We start from the raw sequence: 21,515 nt of genomic DNA, 5'->3' as shown, positions 1-21,515 counted from the left end.
TCAGTTGGATTGTAAGAAAAATATTTGATTTCCAAAGATGCTGATCAAAATGACAGTTACTTGACTGACTCTAAATATGAATTTCTCATTTATGATGTTGTACTTTTCATGGCTTTTCTAGTCCAAGCAAATTGTATCTTTCAAATACTTAGATTTAATTTTAACTGGTCATCATGTAAAACCCCAGATGCTTGCCCCTCTGGTGGTCTGGGCCATCAACTCTGAAATTCACATCAATATATCATTCCATTCCTCCTATTCCAAGTTCCTTGTTGAAATACAGCCTCTAATCAAGCTTTTGATCACACTGCCCTACCCCTTTTTAGCTAAGTATCATCATCATCAGTATTATGTGACATAGGTGATAATGGTCTCATGATTATGATTGTTCTCGGCAATTATTTCTGCAGAAGTGGTTTGCCAATGCCTTTTTTTGGGCAGCGTCTTTACAAGATGGGTGACCCCAGCCAATATCAATACACTTCAGAAATTGCCTAGCGTCAGTGGTCGCATAACCAGGACCTGTGATTTTCGCCAGCTGGTCATATGACCATTCACCTCCTGCTCCCATAGCTTCATGTGATCCTGATCATGGGGCTAAGCACAAGCTACACCTTGCCAAGGGTGACCTGCAGGCTAGGTGTAATTTATTAAAAAGATCAAATTCAGCAAAGCCCAAATAAACTGAACTATAGATAGCTATTTGAAAATGAAATTAATTTATTCACTGTGACTTAAGTTAACAAATCAGCCAGAAATTTGTCTGGCTCCATGGCTGTAATGTTGCTGACTCTTTCCTTGTCCATGCTCATCCTTATGTACACCATTACTAACTGACTATTTCTGTCTGGCCTCTCTCAATCCACTTCATAAAACTAAGATCATCAAAATGTTGTTGCTTTTCCCCTAACTCACACTGCTTCTAGCCTGGCTGCCCTTGGATAAGCTATGGTTAAGTTTTAAAAATAGCTCTTGACTGTAAATTATTTTATGATTATGCCTGCCCATTTTTCTGTCATCTGCAGCAGAGGTATCCTTCTAGGACATTTACATTCCTCAAATAATGGGCACTTAATTCTCCTGGATTTATTCATGCTTTAGCTCCATTTCTTCCCAAATCTTCCCCCTTTACTACCCATCTTCTCTCCTTCAAGACTGCTTAAAATCTGCGTATTTAAAAAAGCTTTTAGTTAAGTTCATGAACTTGTAAAGTTGCGCGGATGAACATTTGGGAACAAGTATCTAAACTGGAAGAGTGATATACAGATTAGTAAATTGAGATTCTGGCATAATCATATACGTGGAATCAAACCTTCCGGCCAACATCACAAACTCTCTATAACAATCCTTCAGGCCACCCTGTCTTTACCAAAGGTAGTAGCACTGTGATATAATTCAATTTAGAATCTTTCATAGCATTATGTGAAAGATGGACAAGGAAAACATCCTCATTACCACCTGTTATCTTCCCAAATATGATCAATCAGTGCTCCTTCATGTTTAATATTTTAAAAAACAAGACAACTGAGCTTCTTTATGACAATATAACAACCTACTGAGCTTATCAAGTCTGGAAAGCCACAACTGACAGATTGGAAATACAACAGGAGATAATCTTTAAAAAAGATAATTTGACATTACCTTCATCAATCTACCAACCCTGTATTACAGACCTGTTCATGATAATATTGGTTGAAGCAATTACTGCAAATTCCTTATGGAAACAAAATGGTCTTTACACCTAAATCACACTCCATTGTACTGTGTGGAAGTATGGAACTTATGCCTGGGCATCCATACAACGTTGTGGGCTATCACCAGCAGAAGAATTGTACTTCCATACGTCATGCAATCATTTGGCCCTCACACCACCATCACTATCAACACAGGGTCTTTGAAGAGTACAGAATGACATGCTGGGGACAGCAGTAAAGATAAGGTGTCAAACTGGCGTAGCTGCAACATGGGTCTGCATGCATTCTAAACAGCACAATAGCAGTAAAGCAACTCAAAGACCATTACATCAGGTCAAAGCTCTGAGCCCCACAACTTCCAGTTATGAATGCTGGTGGGCAGTTAAACAATGTGACAAGGAGACTTCAAGAACATCCTTGAATTCAACATCCTGGGGCCTATTCAATTCCAGTCAAGCATGATGAGTGGATGGTCTATCTCCTGTGATCCCTACCATCACAAAGTTAGTCATCAACTAATTTGATTTATGTAAAGTGATATCAAGAAATCACTGAAAGCATCGGGTACAATCAAACTTGTAGGATTAGAAAATATCCAGACCGTAGTCCTCCAAGAGGACGACAACCTTGTCGTAGGGTTTAGAGCCTTGCATGCCTCAATGACCCAGAGTGCTATGTTGGCTGGAGTCAGGGCTTTATGCTTTGGGCCTTGGTAGGGTCACAATTGCAAAACAAATCAAAGGGTAGAGGCCAGACTTGGAGTAGTCCACCAGTCCAGTAGGTTGGAAGGTTCAGCTCAGGGCCAACAACCTTGACTCATAAAATAAAACTGTTAAAGAAGCAGCAATGAAGAATCCTTCTACATCTGAGTGCGACAGTATTCCTGAGTCTCCACCTGGAGCTTCGATTGACAGTAGTATACACCAAACTACTGAAACAATGAAGGAAGCCCTGAACACTCCCAGAGATGGAGGACCTTCATTGCTGCCCTAAATGCCAGCAGCTTAACGGACAGTAGAGAGAGACTGTAGTGCTGAAGATATGTGTTTTAGGACTAACCAAGCTATTCCGGTGTAATTACAATACTAGTATCCAAAATATTGTGGCTAATTATTATCAAATTAGGTATAAGGAAACTGCTGGAAAGTAATGCTAGTGCTGTCAAGGGTCATCTCACCGTTCCAAGTATTCCTCAGTTTGAGTTTCACCAGGGACACAAGCTCCAAACCTCATTATAACCTCAGCACATACATAAACAATAGATCACAGAGGTTATAGAGACATACAGCACAGAAGTAGGTGCAGGGCCCAGCGAGTCTGCGGTGACCATCGTACGTTCACTTACACTAATCCGATGTTAATCACCTTTGGAATTCTGCCCCCCATTCTTATCAATTCCCTTAGCTTCAGTGGCCAATTAATCTTCCAATCTGTAAATTTCATCACAGGGAGAAAATGCAAACCCCACACAGACAGCGTCCAAGGTCAGGATTGAACGAGGGTCCCTGGCGTTGTGAAACAATGGTTCCACTAGCCAGACTACTGTACTGCACCGGTGGCATGGTGAGATGACAGTAACTACTAGTAACATTGGTGCCACATTTGGCCGGGTGGCAATGAAGACACTTGGTAAAACTGAAGTTAATGGGCAATTCACATTGAAGTTTTTCCTTTAAAACTCACCACTGGCTGCAGTCATTTATTACATAAAGGAAATGCTTTTAGTTACTGGATGTCAACCATCCAAGCCCCAAGACATCCCGGCGGAAGTTCCTCAGTCAAAGTCCTAGTCACATATACGTTCAACTGCTTCATCAATGATCAGTCTTTGATCATAAACCCAGATATTTGATGGTGCTTGCACATTGCTCAATTTCATTCAGTATTCTCCATAAATCCAAGCCTACATTCATCAAGATTCAGGCATCAGCTTGTCGGTGTAAAGTAACATTTGAGTGACACAAGTGCAAGGAAGTTTAACCATCAACCTTAAGTGCAACTGCCATCACTGAACACTCCACTGTCAACATCCTGGGATCCTCACTGACTAGAGAGTTAACTGGACTAGCTATATAAACACTGTGGCCTTAACAGCACATTAGAAGATGAGTATTCAACAATGTTCTAGAAGTTTGATGACAGGATATAATTGTTTGCATGTTTCTGGATTCACAACCTTAAATATTCACTCCAATTGAAGATCGGAATTGGATTTATTGTCATCTCATATTTGATGTGAAATCTGTTTTTTAGTGGCAGAAGTACAATGCAAAGACATAAAATGACTATAAACTAAAAAGAAAGTACAAAAAAAAATGAGGCTTCCATTCCCCCTCACCAACTCATCCATCTTCACCCTTACCCTTGGCTACCGTTCACCCTTGTTTGTCATATACATTAATGATCTGGATGATGGGGTGGTAAATTATCCTATTTAAATTATCCAATAGTAAGTATGCAGATGATACTAAGGTAGGTGATGTTGTGGTTAATGAAGTAGGTTTTCAAAGCTTGCAGAAAGAGTTAGGCCAGTTAGAAGAGTGGGCGGAATGATGGCAGATGGAGTTTAATGCTGATAAGTGTGAGGTGCTACATTTTGGTAGGAATAATCCAAATAGGACATACATAATAAATGGTAGGGCACTGAAGAATGCAGTAGAACAGAGTGATCTAGGAATAATGGTGTATAGTTCCCTGAAGGTGGAATCTCATGTGGATAGGGTGGTGAAGAAAGCTTTTGGTATGCTGGCCTTTATAAATCAGAGCATGGAGTACAGGAGTTGGGATGTAATGTTAAAATTGTACAAGGCATTGGTAAGGCCAAATTTGGAGTATTGTGTACAGTTCTGGTCATCAAATTATAGGAAAGATATCAACAAAATAGAGAGAGTACAGAGAAGATTTACTAGAATGTTACCTGGGTTTCAGCACCTAAGTTACAGGGAAAGGTTGAACAAGTTAGGTCTTTATTCTTTGGAGCGTAGAAGGTTGAGGGGGGACTTGATAGAGGTCTTTAAAATAATGAGGGGGTTAGATCAAGTTGATGTGGATAGGCTTTTTCCATTGAGAGTAGGGGAGTTTCAAACAAGAGGACATGAGTTGAGACTTAGGGGGCAGAAGTTTAAGGGTAACACAAGGGGGATTTTCTTTACTCAGAGAGTGGTAGCTGTGTGGAATGAGCTTCCAGTAGAAGTGGTAGAGGCAGGTTCGGTATTGTCATTTAAAGTAAAATTGGATAGGTATATAGACAGGAAAGGAATGGAGGGTTATGGGCTGAGTGCAGGTCAGTGGGATTAGGTGAGAGTAAGCGTTTAGCACGGACTAGAAGGGCCGAGATGGCCTGTTTCCGTGCTGTAATTGTTATATGGTTATATAGTTACCTATCACCTGCAAGCTTGTACTCCTCCACCTCCCCCCCGCCCCCATCTTCTTTCTCTGGCACTGCCTTCGTTTCCAGTCCTGATGAAGGGTCTTGGCCTGATATGTCAACTGTATATGTCCCTCCATAGATGCTGCCCAACTTGTTGAGTTCCTCCAGCATTTTGTGTGTCTGACTTCTTACTGTTTTAAAAGGCATTGGAAGGAAATATTAAGACATGTAGCCAAAAGCTTGGTCAATGGGGAAAATTTTAAAATACATTGTAATAGAAAGGTAAGGAGTAGAGAGACAAGGAAGTTTAAAATTTATATCCTAGGCAAGTAAAAGAATAGCAACTAATGACATGGCAATGAAAACTGGGATAATGCAATGATCACAGAGTTTGTGGGACAGGAAGAAAATTCAGAGGATGGGATTAACCAGTTGGTTTTATAGAAAACTAATGTGTGCCTTGCTAGTGTAGCAGTTGGCGCTATGCTATTACAACTTGGGGCATCGGAGTTCAGAGTTCAATTCCAATGCATTCTTTAAGGAGTCTGTATGTCCTCCCCGTGAAATGTGTGGGTTTTCTTCGGGTGCTCTGGTTTCCTCCCACAGTCCAAAGGCATACTGGTGGTAGGTTATTGTAAATTCTCCCATGATTAGGCTAAGGCTAAGTCAGGGGTTGCTGGGTAGCTTGACTCAAAGTACCGGAAGGGCCTATCCAATGCTGTATCTCATAAACAATAAACAGCTAATATATGCTGGTGGTTTGATTCTTCTTCAGACATTTCTAAGATAGTATCTTAATGTTTTTACATCCTTCTGAAATCTTCAGGAAGACATCAGTGAAGGAAACAATGGAGAAATTAGGTCAACCAGTGCTTGATCCATTCAAAAGCAACCAAGAGCCAACGATGATGAGGAAATTGGGCTCAATGCCTCGTAATTCACTACTACGCTTCAGTCTTGGTGCTGAGAGGCCACAATCAAATAGTAGTACTCGTTTTGGAAAGCTGAGCCATCACTCCTTTTTCTCAAGGCATAATCCTCACCCTCATCGAGTAACACATATCAATGGTAAGACCTTAGAGTAAACATCTATATCCCTTTTTTCAACAGGCAGATATGGTTGAAGGATGTACTTCATCCTTTGTATTTCAGTTATCTAGAAGTAATTATCATAAATATTCTAGGTGGTTCCAGAATTTTCCTCTACCTACATAGAACTTTATTTGTTTTTACAGCACTCATTTGAAGAAAATCTTCTTAGCTTTGACTTTCAAATTGCTGGTGTGCTCCTTATCTTACTCCACTTTAATTTTCATGTAGCGTTGTAGACTTTTTTCATTGCCCAGCTTACACAAATGCTTCAAAAGCTTCCTCAGTGATACAACTTATACCTATCATACATCAGAAAACATCAAGTGACAAAAGCTTATTTTTGTCACTCTGATGTACTCTGATTCTATTCTGATTTAGTATAATTGTCAATTTCTGCAATATTTTTATGATTTATATTAAATGAAGTGTGCCATATCTGTCTCGTATCTGTAGCCAGCGGGCAAACCCAGTGATCTTCTATTGAAGAGCATTTTATCCAAGAATCTCTACTAGGCCAGCATATGGTAGAGCAGTAGTTAGCATGGCCCTATCATAGCTCCAGTGACCTAGGTTCAATTCACCACTGTCAGAAAGGAGTTTATATGTTCTCCCTATGACCACGTGGGCTTCCTCTGGGTGCTTTGGTCTCCTCCCACATTCCAAAGACATACAGATTAATCAGTCACGTGGGTGTAATTGGCCTGCATGGCTCATGGGCCAGAAGAGCCTGTTACTGTGCTGTATCACTAAATAAATAAGTTCAGAATCTTTCTGGTCTAACAAGAAAAAACAATTATGTTACTAGATTTGGAAAATTAAATGGAGTTATGATTGCTGTACAACAACTGGGAAATCAAAATCATATCAAAATTAGGTTCCAGACATGAAAGGAGGATTGTAGAGCTAAGAATCAGCGTGGCAAGCTGGAGAAAGCAAATTTGAGAAGAATTGAAATAGGGTTGGGTCTAAATGACAGGGGATGAAAGTCAATGGACTGAAAAACAGTGGAAAATCTTCAATGTAGAATGTACAAAGCCAAAACTTTGCTTAATAGTCAAAAATGTATGCATCAAAATAAACAATATGGAAAACTAGGAGATATTGTGGAAAATATAAGCAAAATTCAATTAAGGTAAAGAAATAAAGCCAGGGCTAACTACTGTTGATAAATAATATAGAAATGGTAAAAACAATGAAAAACTAAATGGAGACATACAATTGATTGGCCATATTTTCTCAAAATAAGATTTGAGAGAGGGAGATCTAGTTAAAGAGAATGGAAGTTAGTTGCAGTTATTCTGTATAATAAAGTGACCAGTGGATCAATTAACATTCTACATTCAACAGCCAATTTGTTAACAACAAACTCCCGTCATCAGCAATGTAACTATAACCAGATTTTCTGATCTGATAATGTTTGAAGAATAACCATTGTTCACAGAACATGGGATTAAACCATTTGTCTTCTTTAAAGCATCCTTTGTAATTACTTACATCAAGCTAAGAAAGCAATTAATCACTGAGAGGTTGTAGTTCGGGCAATCAACCACTCAATAGGTGCATTTAATGGCAGAGAAATATATATAATATACAACCTGAAATTCTTTTTCTTTATTCGTTCAGTTAAGCACTGTGGTGTCAGCCTAGGAGTTGGTGAGCCAATACATGGAGTGGCATCTGCCATATAGTGCTTAGATTGAGCGGTAGAAGCTGGGCCATGACTCCAAATGACTAGATAAAGGGAATATGACAAAAATAAAAATATGTTAATTTTTGGATTGTGTTTGATTAGAGATATTTCCTCTGTTACGTACCCCATAACTGAGTGTCTGACCAGCAGAGAAAGAAGAATCTGTTGGAGTCTGGTGGTACCAAACTAAAGGTGTTTATTAGTAAACTACACAATACAATATCAAAAATGCAAATATACTTAAAAAACAAGTTAGCAGTAATAAACCTAAAAGTGTAGGAATAATAATAATCAATAATAAACAAGCTCTATCGATGTCTAGGGGTAAATGAATTGTCATAGGAAAGTATAGAGTTCAGTTCATAAATGCTGAAGTGGTTATGGTTGTTATATTGAAATCGTTGGAGAGAGAGAGAGCGAGCAAGATGTAATAGCAACAGCTGCGGCAGGCAAACCTTTTGTGGCTTTCTTAATCCGTCGGGTCGTTGTGGCCATTCAGTTATGACCCCTCTGTTCTTCAGCTAGACCATTCTTCTGTGGTGGACTCGTCACTCTGGCATGAGTGGACACACACACAAGTCCCCACCGGCCCTGCTTTAACACTGTGAGCTTTACTGACCGATCTCCTGGTTCGGTCTCCGAAGCCCCCACCTTTCTGTGGGTTCCCAACACTCAGTCAGTGTCCACTGGTGTGTCTGAAGGGTGTCTCTCCAGACCTGTCTTTTATCCCCACTCACGGGGTCTCAGTTATCCATCAACTCTGAATGACCGTGTCCGTCAAATCAGGCCACTCCTGCTATCTCCTGAGGAATGTTAACGAGCAAAGTAAAGTCCTTGTAGTGGAGGGTGAATAATCCAGGAAGAGACAAAATACAGTAAATCAACAGTCTCTCTCCCCCTCTTATCTGTAGCAGATGTTCTTGCCTGGGCTTTATCTCTCTCTCTCAATAGCAGCATAACAACAGCAATAGTTCGTAGTTCTCAGGAGGTGGGGAAATGGTTAACTCTGCACCCCATTGTCCATCAGGTCTGTCCATCACTCATAACACCTCACAGTGCTAGACTCTTGTGTCTGTTCCACATCTCAGACATTTTTTGTAAAGAGTTGTCATGTTCTTCCTGTGACAGTGTAGATTTCATTGGAGTGTTATAGACCCCCCATGTCTCAAAGACATGTGGGTTGGTAGGTTCATTGGCTATGATAATTCACTCCTATAGATAAGTGCTAGAATTTTGGGGAAGTTCATGTGGATGAAGATAGAATAAAAAATGGATTTATGTAAGATTGGCATAAATCAATTCCTGATGATCAACATGGATTTGGAGCTGAAGGGCCTGTTTTTCTACTTTATCTAAAACAATGGCAATTATGAGAAGAAGGCCAATACAATGGTACTAGAAGATTGTAACAATGAATAGTAAGTTTGTAGATTAATAGAAAATAATTGAAAGTAAACAAATCTGCAGATTCTGGAAATCTAAAATAAAAATAGAAAATGCTAGAAATACTCTCAACTGTCAGGCTTTATTAAACAGATTTAAGTTTCAGGTCAAAGACTAGTCATCAGAACTGGGAAGGTGGGAAAAGAAATTTATAAAACCACATGGAGGGTGTGGGGGAGGGAGGTGAGGATGCCCAAGGTGACCATGGGGATGAATTGTAAACAAGGTTTTTGTAAATGGGATCAGTAAGAGAGAATGTGGATAAAAGAACCTAGGAGTTGCAGTGAGATATGGCTAGCAGGGTAAAGAAAGAGAAAAAAAACAATCAAAGTCAACGTCACCTATGGATGACTAATGTTTAATTTCCCTGTAGGTTGCTTGATCCAAATTACCCCTTTTATTGTATTTCACAGTGTAAAGAGGTAGAGAAAAACTTTGATCTAAAAGTTAAAATTGTTGATGTCAAAGTTCATATGCAAAACACATTGCTCATTATTGTCTTAGGAATGACACACCTTATCTCTGAAACAAACTACGGGAAAAAAATCAGGATGTGTGCTTTTCATATTTTTTTCCACAGGACTCAACGGAATGCCTGTTTGCACAGTAAATGATGACTGGCATGTCAGCACTCCACTTTCCCCACATCCATTGATAAAGAGCCAATTTCCAACCACAGTCCTGGGAAGACTTGGATTGCCTATCAGTATTTTCCATTGTAACGCCTTCGGAGATGGTAGTATCCCAAAGCCAACCATAGGTTTGTATTGTTACTGGCAGATTAATACATTCTGGGAGGGACAATGAAGATCTTGCAATGTAAGCTCGACAGTTCTGCAAAGTTGAAATAAAATAATAGAAAGCATTTGTATGCCTTTTGTGGAGTGGAACTTACCAGAAATGGAACTCAGAACATAGTAAAGTTCCGGTGGAATCTGGCCTTTGGTCCTCCATCTCTTCACTGACCATGATTCCCAGGAAACACAAGAGAACCTGGAGCAACAAATTTAAACTGCAGGAGGAATCCAATGGATCAAGCTGCATCAATAGGAGAAAAGAAATTGTTGATGTTTTGGGTCAAATTCCTGCACCAGGTCCTGCTGCTCAGTTTTGCCCCAAAACATAACTCCTTTCCATCCACAGATGCTGCACAAATTGCTGAGTTCCTCTAGCAGATTGCCTGTTAAACTAATCTCATTTGCCTGCACTAGTATATATCCCTTTATTCCCTGCCTATTCATGTGTCTGTCTAAACGTCTCTTAAGTGATAGTATCATCGTTTCTTTTACTACCTCCTCTGGCAGTATCTTTCAGGCACCTACTACTCTCTTTGCAAAATAAACCTGCCTCACAGATCTCCAATAAGACTCTGATTATCTACCCCATCTATATCTAACATAATTTTATATATTTTTACCAGATTGTCCCTCAGTCTTTGTACTCCAAAGAAAGTATTCCAACTTTGTCCAACCTCTTCATATAACTAATACAGTAACCTGCTGAACCTCTCCTGCACCCTCTCCAAAGCCTTCACATTCTTCAGCAGTGTGAGAAACAAAACTGCACACAATGCTCCAAATGCAGCCTAACTAAAGCTTTACAGAGCCACACCATGAGTTGTTCCCTTTTATACTTGGTGCCCTGTCCGATGAAGGCAATCATCGTGCACCCTACCCTCTTGTGTTGCCAATTTCCGGGAATCATGGACTTACGTTCCAACTTGGACTATGGGCTTATCACATATGTATCTAAATGGCTTATAGAAGATATGAGAGCATGGATGCTTTGTTATAAAGAACATCATTGAAAATTAAAATGATTGAAAATCAAATTCTAAACTTCATGCTGAAAACTGTGGTTCTCTGCTGGAGAACAGTAAAAGATTTATTTTGCTGCAGTATGGGGGGATCATTGAATCCCAAAAGTAGCAACATGGAAACTAATGGACCTGAACATTTTTAAAAGGCTTACTCTTAACTTTCATAAAGGCATTATGGTATGATCCATTAAGGCATTCAAGATTTGTAACTATCTAATAGGTCCAGATAATGAGCCCATAAATAGATAGACAAGTGCAAGAGCTATGAAGGACATAGTTAAGATGTTTCAAAACCTTTAATGAGAGTTCAGGAGCGTTCATTTAATGCTGGGATAATGAGCTAATTAAAGGAAAAGGACAGCTAAATCCTATAACAAAGCACCCATAGAGCTAATATTCTGGAAATGAGATGGAGGACTCCTCATTCAAAGCCGTGATAAAAGGTAATATTGGACAATTCCTAAAGATAAATGCATTTATCAGAGGATGGCTTAACATTGGGTATATGTGTCAATACAGATTGATGAACTACTTTGCAAAGCATCCAGATTCAGTCTGCGAGGGTAATCCCGAGTTTCCTGTTATTTACCACTTTAATTCTCAGTCCCATTCTCACATCTGTCCATGGCCTCCTTCCCTTTGTACAAGATAAGATAAAACTTTATTTATCCCAAAGGAAATTATTGTTGCAAGTTTGCTCAGTCAGAAATATTTACTTTAAAATACAAAATGTAAGCATTGAGGTATGACAAAATACAAAATGTGCATTAAAAAGTAATAGTGCAAAGTACAGATGTGCAATGAAAGCATATATAATTAGGGAGGAGGAGTTGTAGAGCCAGGAGAAAGGATCTCCTGTGGCGTTCAGTGGTACACCTCCGTGGAATCAGTCTGTTACTGATATGTCTATCCATGGCCTCTTCTACTGTCAAGATGCAGCCACACTCAGGCTGGAGGAACAACACCTTCTATTCCGTCTGGGTAGCCTCCAACCTGATGGCATGAACATTAATTTCTCTAACTTCCGTTAATGCCCCTCCTCCCCTTCTTACCACATCCCTGATTTATTTATTTCCCTCCCTCCTTTTTTTACTCTCTCTGCCTGTTCTCCATCTCCCTCTGGTGCTCCCCTCCCTCTTTCTTTCTCCCTAGGCCTCCCGTCCCATGATCCTTTCCCTTCTCCAGCTCTGTATCCCTTTTGCCAATCAACTTTCCAGCTCTTAGCTTCACCCCACCCCCTCCTGTCTTCTCCTATCATTTCGGATTTCCCCCTCCTCCTCCTACTTTCAAATCTCTTACTATCTTTTCTTTCAGTTAGTCCTGATGAAGGGTCTCAGCCCGAAACGTTGACAGTGCTTCTCCCTATAGATGCTGCCTGGCCTGCTGCATTCCACCAGCATTTTGTGTGTGTTGCTTGAATTTCCAGCATCTGCAGATTCCTCGTGTTTGTGTTACGAAAGGTGCTCCTCTGTTAGTCCAGTATGTCACGGAGTGGGTGGGAGGGATTGTCCATAATGTTCCATAGCTTCTGCACCATCCGCCTGTCAGACACAACCACCAGGGAATCCAGTTCCACCCCCAGAACAGAACCGGCCTTCCTGACGAGCAAAAAAGCCAAATGTAGAGAGGTGTATATCATCTTCTGTTGAAAATATTTAAGCTTTGCAAACACCATATTACATTCTACAACTGCAGCTAACTTACTTCCTCTGTTTCCATTAGAAGTGGCCATTCCTGCTATAGGTCTGCCAATTGTAATATTGGCTCATTTTCGCTCCATTAGCACTGCTGGGAATTACTTACAGTTCTGCGCTTTACAGCTAGAAACTTGATTCAAAGACTGGCAGGACTGGATGCGAATACAAGCTGTGACGAGTGTGCAAAGTGAACTAAGCAAGTTTAGAGAGTGGGCAAATAATATGCGATATTCAAATTTGGTCCTCAGAAGAAAAAGATTAATGTTCGAAATAATGATTGATTGAGATATGATAAGGAGCAATGATACCTGATTTTCCTCATACTGCAGTCATCGAAACCAAATGTTCAGATACAGAAAGTAGTTAGAAGGGCAACAGGTATGCTGGCCTTCATTGAATAGATTTTCAAGTCTAAGAGTAAAGATGTCTTGCTGTGATTAAATAGGGCCCAGTGAGATCTCTTTCTTTTTTTTCTTCTTATCTGAGGAAAGATGTTCTGCCAATGAGCAAGTACAGCAAAGTTTTACAGAGTAACTCTTGAGATAGCTGGACAAACACTATGAGGAGAGACCAGGTCTGTTAGGCCAGTATTCACTGGAGCATAGAAGAATGAGCCAGGATGGCATAGGAAATTATAACATTCTAACAGCGCCAGATAGAGGTAGAACATTCACAAAGGTGGGAGAATTCAGAATCAGCTTTATGATTCAGGATGCGTCATTTAGAAAAGAAAATGGGAGAAATTTCTTCACTCGTGATTGAGGAATCAGTAGAGTTCTCCACTCATGGAATACAGTGAAGAGCAAGCTATTGAGTACGTTTCAGATGTTCTAGAAAGATACATTTCTAAATGCCAAAGGCTTTAAGAGACAGGGGAAGAAGGCAGGAGTGGGTGATAAATGAAAGAAATTCTGTAGGAGATGGAAATCCAAAGTAACACACACAAAATGCTGAAGGAACTCAGCAGGTCAGGCGGCATCTATGAACATGAATAAACCATCGACAGGAAAGGAAGGGGGAAGAAGGGGGAAAGGGGAGATGGTCATCCACTGCATGACAGGGAATGATCATCTCTGTTTACGTTGAATAATGCAGCAGCACTCTAAGACCAAATGGCCTATTTCTACTCCCATTTTCTATGAGGCTCTGTTTCTATAATTGGATACTAAATATTTCAGGATACAATGTGGTCAGGAAGAATATGGATTGAAAAGGAGAGTACTGATTCAAGAGAATAATACAGTATCTGAAAGGGACAATACTGGAAAGAGAGCAAAGATAAAACTTGTTTAGAGCTAAGAAACAGTTGAAAAAATATTGGACTTCTGGGCATATTCACTAGGTCACCAGGAGAGAACTAGAGGAGCAAACATGGTAGGAAGTCACAGATGTGCACAAACTATATGGGAGATGTTAATTATCATTATGTAAACTGGTTTAGTAATAAACTTCGAGGTGGAGAGGATCATGAATTAAAGGTTGGTTCAGGTCCACACAGTCCCAGTTGAGTGGGGAGGTGTAAGGGAAGAATAACTAAATCTGATAAATAAAACCAATAAAAGGCCACTTATGGCAGGAGTTAAATTCGTCAATTGCAGCAAAAACAAATCGATTGCAGAAGAATCTGAGCGAAAAGTGAAAACCAAAACAGGCAAAGGTGACATATGAGAAGTGATTAGCTGTCAAAGTAATTGAGAATCTGTAAGTTTTTTTTTCAGCACATAAATAGCAAATGGAGAATTTGTGGAGGAGTGGGGCCCTTTTAGGACATAATTGGAAACTTACACATGGAGACTAAAGGCAATGTTAGCTGAGTATTTTGCATCTATCTTCTTGTGGGAAAAGAGAACTTTCAAGTTAATGGTGAAAGAGGAGATAGTTCAGACTATCAAAAATAAACATGATAGAGGGATTTAGAAGTTAACTGAAGTCAGCAGGATAGGATGAGAGTCATTTTTTGAGGAAAATAAATAAGGAAATTACAGGGACACTAATCATATTTGGTTAATAAGGTTTGCTCAATTCTGGGGGTTTTCAATAGAAGCATAGTATATAAAAGTAGTGAAGTTATGTCAAATCTTAATCAAACTCTAGTCAATTCACAAATGAATTATTCTGTTCATCTCTGGTTGTCACACTTCATGACAAAGGATGTGGATACATTAAGAGGAAAATTTACAGGAATGTTTCCCTGAACCAGTTAAAAGCTTAGAGTAGAGAAACAGTGGCCATATTTTTGAAGAGAAAGCCAGTGGAAAATTTGAACCAATTATATAAAATGACGTGGCTTTGGACAGAGTGGATAACAGGATATTACTTCCTTTATTGGAGAGGTAGAGAATTGTGAGATATCATGTGGTAGGAACAGAAAGGCACTACCTGCAGATGTGGTACAGGAAGATTTGAAAGGGAATTGAATAGCTATCTAGTGGAGAAATTTTTGAAAGACCATGGAGGAAAGGCCAGAGGGTGGAACTAGAGAGATGCTTTGATAGAAATACTGGTCTTCTGTGCTGTAACCATTCTATGATAAGCATCCCTACCCTCCAGTCTTTAAAAAAGTCCTTGACCTCACTTCTTTAGCTAAACTTCAGATAACTGGGTAAAATATTATCTTTTCAAGCTCAGCATCAAATTTTTTTTGATGACGTCCTTGCAAAACACTTTGACAAGTGAACAATGACAGGAATTCAAACTGTCATTGTAGCCTTATATCTCTGCAGGGAAGCTTGTTTCGATTTTGTATTTGTATTATTGGTCTTGATGCTATACTATTTTCAAATAAGTGTTAAAATATTTGTTGCAGTAATTTGCAATTATTCCTCAATTCCTGTTATTGGATATTCAGAAGTGCTTTTAAAACATACTTTAATGATTAAAGTATTCCTCTAGTTCATCATCTTGAATAGATACTTTTGAATAAATCTCAATTTTAGGAAATCTGTTAATATTCAGATAAACTTGGCTGTACTTATTCAGATATTACCACATGCCAGTGTAGTAAGAACAACCATTTTTTCCAGCACCACTGTCTGAAGCTTGGCGGGAAGAACTGAGAGAATTTACCTCTAAGGCCTGCTTCCTTTTACCTGAACCTCCTGAACAAAAAAAGGTCAGCACAACTTTCATTAGCTAAGCAGCTTCGCAATATGGTTACATTTTATTGTTCTTACAGAGATTACATTAGCTTCATATGCTCAAATCTTCAAAAAGGAAGAGAAGTTCTATGTTGGACCAAGCTGGTAATTTCAACAAAGCTCCTGTGGTACCTTCTTGTCTTCATAATGAGAAGCACACATGGGTGATACAAAATAACAAAGCTTGTTCCTCATTACTTTATTCCTTATCAATTACTTTTAAGATGTACAGTCAGTGAGGAAGAGATTTGGGGATTTAAATTGCAATTTTTACTCCTCCTCAAAGGTGTTAATTTGACCCAGCAACCTTTGGCCCAATCCTCTTTACTTTGCTCCAGAGGTTGCTTCCTGACCCACTGCGTTCTTCCAGGATTTTATTGATAAAAAGAAATCTACTTAACAGTTTATGTATCTCAATGCTGATGCATGAAAACTTCTGAAAGACATTTGAAGTTGCTACTCTCACATCTGTTTAAAGCTTTCAAGTATTGCCCTATGTATTTTAATGGACTGCATTCTGAATGAAATGAAGAGATTCAATTTGACAAACCAACTTAATGGAAATAATTATACAAGATGATGGTCAAATGTAAAGGAAGAAAAATGTTCTAGGATCAGTCAGACTTGCTACAAGTTATCAATATGAAAATCAGATAATTTAATTTACCCAGTAAGGTGCAGACATCAATGAATATTTCTCTTTTCAATTAATAGATAATATTTGAGTGCCTAGTAATCTCCTAAAATCAGGATTAAACTGTATATTTCTTTAATTATTTTGACACAATTGTGGAGAAGGGATGGTACTTGCAACTAGCTTAGAAGAAACCTTCTCACAAGATCTCAGTATGCCACTATCACAAATTTCTCCTGAACATTAATTGATATCAGGCACCAGCTATGCAGGCTCCCCCAGTTCCAAGTCCCCCTACATATGAATGAGCTCCCATAATATTTTAAAATTTAAAAGTCTGATATATATGTTTGTTTCCATGAGCAGCAAAACTAGAGTTCTCTCTCTCTCCATTTTTCATAGTTTGAGTTAAGGAGATCCATCTACAGAACAGAAAAAGGCCTCCAAGATAATCCCATTTTCCAGTGCTTGCCATCCATTTACCTATCCACATGCTTCTTACACGTACCTGCCTCCACCACTTCTTCTGGCTCCTTATGTCTACCACCTTCTGGTTTTGAATTTGCTGACATTGGATAAAAGACTGCTCACCCCATCTATTCCCTTCCGGATTCCATATACCTCTGTGAGATTAGCCCTCCGTCTCCTACACTCCAAACTAAAGCCCCAGCCTGTCTAACCTATCCCTATAATTCAGTCCCTTGAATCCTGGCAATAATTTTATAAATCCGTTTTACATTCTTCACAGTTTAATCAAATCCTTCCTATAACTGAGTGACAAAGACTGAACACAATGCTCCAAGTATGGCCCCACCAATATCTTGTACAACCGTAACATAACCGATAAGTTTCTAAATTCTTTGCCCTGCCTGATTACGGTCAGCATGCAGAAAGCATTATGTAGCTGTGAAGTGGTTTAAAGGAACTGTGCACCTGTACTCCAAGGTCCATCTGCACTGCAACAGTATTATTCAATAAAAAGTCCTGGCTTGTGTGTGTGGAAAGAAGTCTGGTCGGCTGCGTCACAGTATTGAAGCTCCAACGAGTAGGATCACAAGAGGCTTCAGAGAGATGTCACCTCAACCAGGTCGATCCTGCTCACAATTCAATGGTTCAATGGTTCAATAGTTCTGTTTAAAATCAGAGAAATAGATGCTGAAATTCTTCTTTTTCACAGACATCCATGAAAACAGAAGAGTGTTCCAAAGAATGTGACAGTAAAAATGTTAGAACCCCAAAGCCCCCCCACTCCCCCTCCCACACATAAGCAGCAGCAAAGCCACAACCCTCCCCCACCCACTTCCACAAAACAGTGTCAGCACCCTCCACCCACCAGGTATGCCCCCAGTAAAGCCCATGATCTGGTGTACAACAAAAACTAATCACTCACCCGACAATTCAACATACAGCGGTCTCTCTCTCTCCCTAAGGAAGGGAAAAAAGGAGGTGTCCCCTTACACAGCGAGAGGGGAGACATAACAAAGCAACTTGCTGATTTACGGTTTTAAGTCTGTTGTGCCACTTTTTTCCCCAAAGTTCTCCTCCATGGGAATTGGCAACGAATTCACCCCTACCAACACGAGAGAGAGAGAGAGAGAGAGAGAGAGAAGAGATTTGCTGAGTACAGACCCTCCAACAGCTGATCCGCTGTTCCCAATATTCCGTTCTCTCCCATGATGCTTCAGTTGGTGGCACCTGCTTAGAATCAGCCCATCCCCAGGGCCACGAAACCTTGGAACCCCACAGGCGCACTTGTCTCCTAGACCACGTCCTTTGGTTATTGAACAGCAGCCAGTCGTGAACTCCCGGGAGCAGGTCCCACCACCGCAAAGAAACAAAGCCTGAGTGTAACTCCAGGGCAGGGTCTTCCACAATTCTCACCATCCAGGACATCTTCAACAGGCAGCGCATCAAGTGCTCTCATTGAGGACCCTCACCATCCAGGACATGCCCCTTCTCATTGCTACCATCAAGGTGGAAGTACAGGAGCCTGAAAACACACAGTCAATGACTTAGGAGCAATTTCTTCCCCTCCGCCATCAGATTTCTGGAACCCATGAGCACTACCTCATTATTCCTCTTTTTTTGTACTATTAATTTTATTTCTGTAATTTATAGTAATCCTATGTTACTTCTGCCACAAAACAGCAAATTTCACATATAAAACAGTTACAATAAACCTTGAGCAACACACACAAAATGCTGGAGGAACTCAGCAGGTCAGACAGCATCAGTGGAAGCGAATGTTTTGGGCTGAGACCTTCAGGACTGGAAAGCAAGGGAGAAGATGTCAGAATTAAAAGGTGGGGGGAGGGGAAGGAGGATAGCTAGAAGGTGATAGGTGAGGCCAAGCGGTCGGAAAGGTAAAGGGCTGGAGAAGAAGGAATCTGATAGGAGAAAAGAGAGGACCATGGAAGACAGGGAAGAAGGAGGGGCACCAGTGAGAGGTGCTAGGCAGGTGAGGAGAAGAAGTAAGAGGCCAGATTGGGAAATACAGGAAGAAGGAAGGGGAGGGGAAAAAGTTACTGGAAAGAGTAACTGATGCTCATGCCATCAAGTTGGAGGTTATCTAGATGGAATATGAAATGTTGATCCTCCACCCTCAGAGTGGCCTCATCATGGCAAAAGAGGAGGCCATGAATGGACATTTGGAACGAGATGGAGATAGGAAATTTGCAGGTGAAGTACTGCCTCATCTGGAAGGACTGTTTGGGGCCTTAAATGGATGTGAGAGAGGAGGTAAACAGGTAATGTATCCTTTTAGATATTTGCAGGGATATGTGCCAGGAGAGAGATTAGTTAGGATGGACGAATGGACAAGAGAAACACAGAGAGAGTGAATCCTGTGGAAAACAGTGAGGGGGGAGGACGGAAAGATGTGTTTGGTGGTAGGATCTTGTTGAAGATGGCAGAAGGTGTGGAGAATGATGTGTTGAATGTGGAGGCTCATGAGGTGGTAGTTGAGGACAAGAGGCACAAATTCTGATTTGTCCTTCCAAAATGTAACACTTTGCACTGATCTGAATTAAATTCCATTTGCCATTTCTTTTCTTATCCTCCCAGCCACTCAAAATCCTGCTGTAATTCTTAATACTCTTCTTCAATGTCCACAACACCCCCTATTTAAGTGTACTTTGTAAATGTACCAACTGTGCCTTATATATTCTCATCCAGATATCTAATGTAGATGACAACGACAGGCCCAGCTTCAGTCACCGGGCCACAGCACAAGTCTCAGATCTCTACTCTGAGAAACATTTTTCCATCGTCATGCTCTGTTTCCTGCTATCCAACCAACTTTGGATCCAGTTTGCTCGCTCCCCTTCCAGATGAGCTTGCCATACGGAACACTATCAAAAGCCTTACTGCTTGTTGGGCCTTGCCATGTAAGCGTGCCAGCACCTCCACTTCCTCAGGAGGTTAAAGAATATTCTCTTTAACCCTCACCATTTTTTATCATTGCACCGTGGAAAACATCCTATCCGGAAGCATCACAGCTCGATGAGGTAACTGCCCTGCCTGCGCTGCAAGAAACCGCAGAGAGTTGAAGACACAGCTCAACACTTTATAGAAAACAGCCTGCCCTCCACGGACTCTGTCTACACTTCTCGCTGATGCTACTGGTTATACGCTGATGGGAACTGGGTTGAGATTTTGTCAAAACAAGTCTGATTGAAGTCCCCAACTATGATTTGACATGCATTGGGGGTGGACTGTTTCTTATTTGGTGCCTGATTACACCTGGCAGACGGTGGCATGTAAACTGCGGTCAGGATCATGATTCGGCTCGATAGGCCAGATGGTCTACGCCTGCTCCTATTTCTTATGTTAATGGTCGGCACTTGATTGTTCGGTGTTCCTGGGGGGGGGGGGGGGGGGACATGTGTAAGACTATGACAAAACCGACACATTGGAGCATCACAGAGAGTTTATCATGGAACACCAACCCCCACCGAGGGTGTCAGCTTTGTCTACACACTCCTGGCCAATCATGTCTTTCTGTAAGATCATGTTGTTCCCCAGCTGGTATTGAAGTCTTCCAGTGGGATCAACTTGTCTGTCTGGAATGCTGACCAGGGTAAGGGGAGAAGTCTTCATTGGCTCCTTCATAGCTTGCATGATTGGGGCATATTTTCTGATAGCCAGAGCATGCTGGTTCCATTTCAAAGGGATGCATATTTACCTTAAAGCAGAATAGATATAAAAGATAGCAATAACATTTGAGTTTTACAAAAATGCCTCTGCTTTTGGAAGGTACAAAGCCAGGTATTCTTTGCTGAAGGAAAAATAACGATAATGTTCCCATTTATTTTGTCAGACAGAAGAACGGAGAATGACTCAATATTCTGCACAGACTGGCCGGATAATTCCAAGCTGTACTCCTGCACTGAGTCACCGGTCATCTAGAAATGGCACCCAGGAGAGAAATAAACACAATGGACCCTTCCAGGACCAAGAGTTACTGGTGAGTTCAACTTTTTTAGGGAACAAAATCTAACAATTAATTTATTCATTGTGATAGAAGAACGTCAAACAAAATAGTTCTGAAGATAAAACAACATACTACACATGCACCTCCCTCTGTGCCTCTGTACTTCCCTCTGCAAGAGGATCCTTGACTTCCTTAATGGGAGACCATAGTCAGTGCAGATAGGAAATAACACCTGCTTCTTGTTGACAATCACCACTGGCTCACCGCAAGTATGTGTACTTAGCCCACTGCTTTATTCTCTCTCTACTCCCACAATCGTGTGACTAAGTATTCATACACTTCAGTCCAGTTTTGCCTCGCAACAGCTGCACTTCACTTAAAGATAACCTTGGTATATGATAGGAGTCAGGCTAGAATGTTGTCTATTGTTACCACCGTGCATGTCTTTGCATCCAAGTATATTTGCGCATGCGTACATTAACTTTCCTGCTCCAGTGCTGCATGGCA

The 21,515-nt window shown here is 40.5% G+C and overlaps 1 protein-coding gene across 3 annotated transcripts in view; it reads left to right on the top strand.

Annotated features, from left to right (window-relative positions):
• LOC140714241 (protein TBATA-like) overlaps positions 1 to 21,515 on the top strand; it is a 52,264-nt gene that overhangs the window by 11,270 nt on the left and 19,479 nt on the right. For all 3 annotated transcript variants that reach the window (XM_073025279.1, XM_073025278.1, XM_073025277.1), the window contains 4 exons: positions 5,891 to 6,132; positions 9,870 to 10,049; positions 15,829 to 15,917; positions 20,895 to 21,041. In XM_073025279.1, the coding sequence (XP_072881380.1) occupies positions 5,891 to 6,132; positions 9,870 to 10,049; positions 15,829 to 15,917; positions 20,895 to 21,041 (658 nt within the window). The remainder of the gene's footprint in view (positions 1 to 5,890; positions 6,133 to 9,869; positions 10,050 to 15,828; positions 15,918 to 20,894; positions 21,042 to 21,515) is intronic.

The sequence above is a fragment of the Hemitrygon akajei genome, chromosome 21, assembly GCF_048418815.1.
Source record: "Hemitrygon akajei chromosome 21, sHemAka1.3, whole genome shotgun sequence".
Classification (NCBI taxonomy): Eukaryota; Metazoa; Chordata; class Chondrichthyes; order Myliobatiformes; family Dasyatidae; genus Hemitrygon; species Hemitrygon akajei.
Note: the sequence above shows the minus strand (reverse complement) of the source record. Positions and strands in the feature narration are given on the sequence as shown.